At 38.1% G+C, this 8,357-nt stretch overlaps 1 protein-coding gene across 1 annotated transcript; it reads right to left on the bottom strand.

Annotated features, from left to right (window-relative positions):
- Positions 1-5,175: 5,175 nt before the first annotated feature.
- Positions 5,176-6,910, bottom strand: LOC132015115 (heterogeneous nuclear ribonucleoprotein A1-like). Its single transcript, XM_059395766.1, has one exon. The coding sequence runs from the start codon at positions 6,858-6,860 to the stop codon at positions 5,895-5,897; it is 966 nt and encodes a 321-aa protein (XP_059251749.1). The 5' UTR covers positions 6,861-6,910; the 3' UTR covers positions 5,176-5,894.
- Positions 6,911-8,357: the final 1,447 nt, after the last annotated feature.

Here is an 8,357-nt window from a genome sequence, read left to right as displayed (position 1 = left end):
GTGATAATGTTTACAATATGTTTGTTCCTTTTGAACTGTAGCATGAAAGAAAATGTTTTGTTTTGTTTTTTTTTAAAGATTTTATTTACGTATTTGACAGACAAAGATCACAAGTAGGCAGAGAGTCAGGCAGAGAGAGAGGAGGAAACAGGCTTGAGACCATGACCTGAGCCGAAGGCAGAGGCTTTAACTCACTGAGCCACCCAGGTGCCCCAAAAATGGGTTTTAAAAATTGAAGTTTTATTAGTGGGAATTTTTGTTTTCAAACAAAAAGAAGAAACTAAAATGCTTAGTTGTTGTTTTTTTCCCTCTTCCTGACTTTGCTGGTATTGGGGCTGCATTAATCAAGCTCACAAGGTTGGGCCTTTCCTAGCAGTTCTTAATTTTCCACAAGGTGAACATTGAGATAATGTGGAAGATTTCTTTGTTGTGTTACTCTGAATGTTTGAATGTGGTTGACCAGATTTTTCCAGCATATAATCTTCTTATTCTCCTTAAACAGCTAAACCATCGTTTGTGAATCTGGCAAATTTTCAACCACTTAAATTCTGGATTCATAGCTTCTGGAGTCATAGTTTCTTGACTCTCTTGGATAAATGGCAACAGTAAGAGTTGACAAAAGTAAAAAAAATAATTAAATTCTGACACTTGAAAAATCTTGAGGAAACATCATCTCCTGTAACTATTTTCCTTTTCATATAAAGGCTTATAGTGTGCTTTCCATTTAGAAATTATTAAAACCACACATGTTTTTTTTAAAAAATCACAGGAAAGGGAGTAAGTTATACATATATACACATATATACACACATACATGGTAATCTACTGATAATAACTATTTTTTAAAATGAGTATAGAGTAATTGAATTTTAAAACAAAAGTAGATACAGAAATGGATTTGAGCAGAGCACATTTCAAAAGAAATAACTTCATCATAAAGTTTCTATTATATCTTCATTAATATTCTCCCTGAACTGTTGTAGCACATTTATTTTATAAATCGAGTCACAAAGGCACAAAGGATTTTTTTTTTTCAGACTCAAATTGGTAAAACTATTTGGAGCATGAAAGAAAAGATCAAAAGGGCCAACTGGGAACAAAGCACAGTGATCAAAATTCAGGATAAGCCACAACACATAATAATCCTAATTACCAATCTTTAATTAAACCACAGGGAGAATTTATGCCCTGAATAAACTTGTTCTCATAGCTTTTTCTGACTTCAAGATAGAATGTTTTGATGTTTCTAAATATCAGCCAAGGAGGAAGCTTATTATTTAATGGTTTATGATCTATAGAAATCTAAAGTCAAGAACATATGTTAAATGCAAAGTTCAAGACAAAATATGGTCTTTGGGGGTATTGTTGCAAAATATTTGAATTTAGTGGGGTAATTAATTCTGACATAATTGACAAATTTATGAATGGCCAACTGATGAATTAAAGCACAGAGTATATTGGCAATATATTTAATGGATTCATATAAAAATAACCTGCTGTTGCAAAGCAGTTTTCTTCTGGAGGAAAAAAACAAAAGCCAAATAGGTTTATGCAGTTGGGTATGGTATTAATGTGGGTTAGCTTATACGTGGAGGAATAGCCTATTCAAAATGCCTTGAATAAATTTCATATTTCTCACTTTCCTGGCTATTGGGCTGACAGAGTTTTGATTTTTTTTTCTAACCCCCAAAATTCCTTCTTTGAGAGCCTATACTTGGGTATAACATTCCACAGTTTAGTCAAGGGGGCTGAGTTTTCCATAATGAAAGATCCGATATTAGTTTCCACCCATGTTAAACTTTGTCAACGTTACACATTGTAACAGTTTGCCCAATAGCTTAAAGTTTCTTTTAAAACAGTTTTATGTATGTCTGCATAAGCAGACCTGGATTTTGAGTAGTACTTTTTAGTTTTAGCTAGAAAATTTCAGAAATTTCTAGAAATTATATACCGTGTATAATATCTGACATCTCTTTGCTAGATCTCACCTTGCTCTCACAGAGATGGTACCCCTATGTCTTAGTTCATTTGGACTGCTATAATGGGATATCATAGATGGTCTTCTTCCTGTGCCCTCAAAGAGCATAAGGTTCAAGGGAGCTTTGTGGGATCTTTTTTCTAAAGGCACTAATCCACCCTCGTAACCTAATCACCTACCATAGTCCCCATTTCAAAATATCATCACACTGGGTTTTAGGGTATGAGCACCCAAGTCCTCAAGGTGCCAGTGGCCCTTCCTTTGAAACCCCTGGAAATCCCCATCCCCATCCCAGATCTTATACTCTGGTCCTGGTGTGGGTAGCAGCTCCGATGATCTCTGAATTATCTTCAGGGTCATTCTTCCATTGTCTTAGAGAGGAGCTCAGATTTCTCTCGAGACGGCATTCATACTACTCTTATCAAATAAGTGCTTGGCCACATCCTTAGTATTGTCATTTTTTGCAATTTGGATATGCTGAAGATTTACCAAATCTTTAAGTTCTACTTCCTTGTCTGCTTACCAGTTCTATCTTCAAATCATTTCATTCTTCCATCATTTTGCTATAAGCAGTCCAGAGGAGCAAAGTCACATCTTCAACACTTTTGCTAAGAAATAGCTTCAGCTCGGGACGCCTGGGTGGCTCAGTTGGTTAAGCGGCTGCCTTCGGCTCAGGTCATGATCCCAGCGTCCTGGGATCGAGTCCCACATCGGGCTCCTTGCTTGGCAGGGAGCCTGCTTCTCCCTCTGCCTCTAGCCTGCCACTCTGTCTGCCTGTGCTTGCGCTCTGTATCTCTCTCTCTAACAAATAAATAAAAATCTTTAAAAAAAAAAAAAAAAAAAAAAAAGAAATAGCTTCAGCTTAATATCCAATTTCATCATTTGCAAGTTTCACCTTCCACAAAACAATAGAGCACGAACATGATTCAGCCAAGTTTGTTTTTTTTTTTTTTTTTTTTTTTGTCAATTCAGAACAAAGTTCACCTTTTCTCCAAGAAGTTCCCCATTTCTTTCTGAGATCTTATCAGAACAATCCTTACTGTCTGTGTTTCTGCTAACATCCTGTTCAGGATTTCTAAGGTAGTTTCTAAGATTGAGGCTTTCTCTATACATCTTGTATTTTCTGCCTAAGCTCTCACCAGAATTGACTTTAAAGGTCCAGTCACAGCAGCATAGTTTTTTCCTAGCATGCACCTCAAAACTCCTGTAGCCTGTCTTCGTTACACAGCTCCAAAGCTGTCTCCACATTTTTAGGTTTTTTGTTTGTTTGTTTGTTTTGTTTTTTACAGCACTACCCCCACTCCTGGTACCATATTTTGTCATTGTGTTTTGGGGCTGCAATAATGGAACACCGTAGAATTAGTGGCTTATCAACAACTGAATTTCTTTTTCTCTTCTACAGTTCTGGGGGCTGGGAAGTTCAAGACCAGGGCTTAGTATATTCAGTGTCCTGTGAGAGCCCATTTTCTGGTTCATAGATAGCATCTTCTTGCTGTGTCCTCACATGGCAGAGGGATGAAGGAGCTCCATGGTGTTTCTTTTATAAAGGCACTAAATCCATTCATGAGGGTTCTACTCTGATGACCTAATCACTTCCCAAAGGCCTCAACTCCAGATCTCACCACATTGGGGATTAGGTTTCAGCATGAATTTTAGGAGAACATAAGATTTGGTCTATAGCATCCTAAAGTTATGTTTATGCTTTATGATTTTCTCAGCATTAGAGTGGTGATCTGAGATATGGAAATGCTGAGTGGCATTGGGAAGTTAGTCTCAGTTAACAGGTGAGCTTTTGAGTGAGTGTTGACTAAAAATGGCTACCAATGTTACGCTGAAAAGAAATAAAAAGTTTTTTAAAAATGGCTACCATTGAGATTTAAGGAGCTCTTACCGGAAAAAATTTTCTAAGGCTCTTTAAATCTCGGATTCTGTGAGACTACCAGTGTCTCATATAAAAAGAGTTGTTTTTGTTTTAAGTCAATCCCAAGTAATGTCTCTTCTTTAAAAAATTCGAATACCAAAGTAATATCAAAGGATTGTCATTGGTCATCCAACATAAATATCATCAACTTTGAAATTGCCACCCATCATGTAAAAACAAAAATTATTTTATTGTTAATATAGATGCAATGTCTAATCTGAGGAATTATGCAGTTTGCTTTTTTTGCCTTTGTCTAAACAGAGCCATCTTACTGCCTCAGATGGTCAATCCACTCTATTTTAAATAATGCAGTCTTTGGGGAATAAAACTAATTTTAATAAAAATATTACATGTAGCATGTATAAATTCCAGAAATAATTAGTGGCATTTCTTAATATTGTGGTATCATTTTTCCTCCATGTGATTGTAGGAAACTGGCTAAAATATGACAGCTGCTACTAAACTCATTCAGAATAGACAATATGTTTAAGGAAACTGTCTCTTCTGGTGTAGAGAACATATCTGGGAAAATAATCTTTTTTCGTTTTAACTCTGAGAACTTGGTGACTTGACTTGTGTCCAAGTCTGATTTTTATTAACTATTTTTTTATATAAAATTTTTTATTTTTTATAAACATATATTTTTATCCCCAGGGGTACAGGTCTGTGAATCACCAGGTTTACACACTTCACAGCACTCACCAAAGCACATACCCTCCCCAATGTCCATAATCCCACCCCCTTCTCCCAAACCCCCAAGTCTGACTTTTAAAAAATTAGATCCAATCCAGGTTACTGTATGCCAGCTTTCCCTATTACTTATTTATAAGAGTAGGAAAGAACCAATCCCTGATCTCCTAAGGAACATTAACTCATGGGATACAGCAGTCTTACAAAAGAAAATGAGAGTTTGAGAGGACTAATGCTTATTACTAGTTAACAATGGAAACATAAAGTACTTTAAACTAAAAATAGATCTGATATGACAAAATTGAGATCCCAATAATCTACCTCTGGTACATGAGTGTTTTATGTATTTTTCTTTGTGAGAGTGATATTTTATCATTTATTGCCAGGAAACTTCCATTTTTTTTTCCTTCCCCAAAACCTAATAAGATCATGGTGAATACTGTGTGAACCAAGGATTCCTTATTTGATATAAACATTGCTTTTAAGAATACCATGAACTGATTTGAGATGAAATTGTATATAAGAAAATAAAATCAGCTACTGTCCAATCTAGTTTCAAGTCTCTTTCTTTTTTTTTTTTTCAAGAGAATATTAAATCGTTTATTGATTACACATGATAATGGATGATACACAAGCTTTAATCCCATCTATAATTTTATCTGATACCATAATTCAATTTAGATATATTGCATAGGATGTGCCAACAATCATATTAATAACCAAATAAACTCCAGGACTTTGCTTGGGTGACCTTTTAATGGTGAACTCCAGGTCACAACACATTAACTGTCAGTTCAACTACACCAAGGTTTGTGGAGACAATGGCTTCTGTGCCCAAGCAGTTTGCAAATAAATTTCGAATGGAACCTGGCATCACCCTGAAGGAATTCTAACTTCACACTGTTGGGGTAGTATACCAAGATGGCTTCAGAGTAGACTAACTTTACACAGCACATTTAAAAAAAAGACACATTTATTCAGCGTCATGATCAGACTATTACATTTAGCAATCAACAGCATGGGTGCAAAAAAAAAAAAAAAATCTACATTAAAACCCTTTGTTGGAATGCTTTACACTTTCCACAGAACAGAAACTAAAATAACCTGTTATACAATTAGTCACAAATACAGTCCTCGAGTTTTTTTGCCCATACACATGAGTATTGTCTAAAACATGTCTTCTTTGTAGCAGCTAGGCCCTGCCACCACTGTGCTTGGCTGAGTTCACAAATCTGTTGTAACCGGTAGCTTCCCTGTCACGTCTCTGGCTCTCCTCTCCTGCTAAGCTTTGTTTCCTGGCAGTAATTAAAACCTTCTGCCACTGCCATAGCTGCTGCTGCTTCTGCTGGAACCACCATAGCCACCTTGGTTTCGTGGTTTGGCGAAGTATCGGCCTCCACCACCATAAGGGCCAGAGCTTCTGCCTCCCAAATTGCCTCCTTTCATGGGTCCAGAATTTGAGGATTGATGGTTGTAATTGCCAAAATCATTATAGCTTCCGCCACCTCCAAAGTGGCTTCCATCATTACCAAATCCGTTATAGCCATCCCCACTGCCACCATATCCACCACCACCTCGACTGCCACCAAAGCCACCTCGACCACTGAAGTTTCCTCCGCGACCAAAGTTGTCATTCCCACCAAAACCACCTCCACGACCACCACCAAAGTTTCCAGAACCACTTCGACCTCTTTGGCTGGATGAAGCACTAGCCATCTCTTGCTTAGAGAGCGCTTTCCTTACTTCACAGTTGTGGCCATTCACAGTATGGTATTTTTGAATGACAATCTTGTCTACAGAATCATGGTCATCAAATGTTACAAAAGCAAAACCCCTCTTTTTGCCACTGCCTCGGTCAGTCATGATCTCAATCACTTCGATTTTCCCATACTGTTCGAAATAATCTCTTAGATGATGTTCTTCAGTGTCTTCTTTAATGCCACCAACAAAAATCTTTTTCACAGTTAAGTGGGCACCAGGTCTTTGAGAATCTTCTCTTGAGACAGCCCTCTTTGGTTCCACAACTCTTCCATCCACCTTGTGTGGCCTTGCATTCATGGCTGCATCCACCTCCTCCACAGTGGCATAGGTGACAAACCCAAAGCCTCTGGAGCGCTTGGTGTTCGGATCTCTCATTACCACACAGTCCGTAAGTGTTCCCCATTGCTCAAAATGGCTCCTCAGACTCTCATCGGTTGTTTCAAAGCTCAGACCTCCGATGAAGAGCTTCCGCAGCTGTTCAGGCTCTTTGGGAGACTCTGACTTAGACATGACGGCGGTGGGAGGGGAGACTTTAACGATGCTTACTCGGCGGTGTCCACAGGCAGTCAAGTCTCTTTCTTATTTCTTCTTCGGGACACCAACTGGTGGCTCCTGATGCCATAGGGAGGAGTCCCTAGAGACCAGCAACTACCCTTAGTTATCTTTTTAATGTTTATTTGAGCACGCTTCCTGTGCATCATTTTTAAATGAGAAATAGGAATTAAAAATAATTTCTTTGGTCCAGGGAGGGAGATCTTGCTGGCAAAGTGCCAGCAGGAGAGCCACACTGAAGTGGATGAGTGCTCATATACATCCTTTCCACACAGGCCTTAAACACTGATAAAGAAAACCTTTAAGCATGACTGTATTTCAGGTTTTTAGAACACATCTCTTTATTTTCCTTATTTTATTTATTTATTATAAAAGACTTTATTTATTTGACAGAGAGAGACACAGCGAGAGAGGGAACACAAGCAGAGAGTGCGAGAGGGAGAAGCAGGCTTCCAATCAAGCGGGGAGCCCGATGCAGGGCTCCATCCCACGACCCTGGCTGGGATCATGATCTGAGCTGAAGGCACACGCTTAAGGACTGAACCACACAGGCGCCCCTTATTTTATTTTTTAAAAGGATTTTATTTATTTATTTGACAGAGAAACAGAGAGAGCGAGAACAGAAGCAAGGGGAGTAGGAGAGGGAGAAGCAGGCTTCCTGCTGAGCAGGGAGCCCCATGTGAGGCTCAGTCCCAGGACACTGGAATCATGACCTGAGCCAAAGGCAGATACTTAAGGACTGAGCCACCCAGACACACAGCATCCCTTTATTTTTGATAACAAAAATGAGAAGAGAAATTTTAAAAAGGACAATTATTTTTTAAATTTAATTTAATTTAATCTTTTTTAGTGATCCAAAATTCATTGTTTATGCGCCACACCCTGCACTCCATGTAATATGTGCTCTCCTTAATACCCACCACTGGGCTCACCCAATTCCCCACCTCCCCCTCCAAAACCCTCAGTTTGTTTCTCAGAGTCCACAGACTCTCATGATTTGTCTCCCCTTCTGATTTCCCCCAACTCACTTCTCTCCATCTCCCAATGTCCTCTATGTTATTTCTTATGCTCCACCAGTAAGTGAAACCATATGATAATTGACTCTCTCTGCTTGACTTATTTTAAGAAAATAATAAATATGGAAAAATGAAGAGGGGTGAATTTAATTTCTTTAAGTTTTTGATGTTTAAAGTTACTTCAGAGACTATATGAGGCATAACTACTGACTTCAACAGCTCAAGACAACTTCCAACACTTTTATAAATCACTTCCTCTGTTTTATGTTGGTCCGAATATGCTTTTTATTTAGTCATGTTTTAGTGAACCTAATGACTTTGTTGGAAGAATATAAGCATGACAAATATTGTAGAATGATAGAAGAGGCTGATCAAATCTTGGGGAAAACTAATGGGAATAATTTGAAAGGGGGGAAACGGTGATAATTCCTTTTTCTAT

This window comes from Mustela nigripes, chromosome 4 (genome assembly GCF_022355385.1).
Source record: "Mustela nigripes isolate SB6536 chromosome 4, MUSNIG.SB6536, whole genome shotgun sequence".
Lineage (NCBI taxonomy): Eukaryota > Metazoa > Chordata > Mammalia > Carnivora > Mustelidae > Mustela > Mustela nigripes.
Note: the sequence above shows the minus strand (reverse complement) of the source record. Positions and strands in the feature narration are given on the sequence as shown.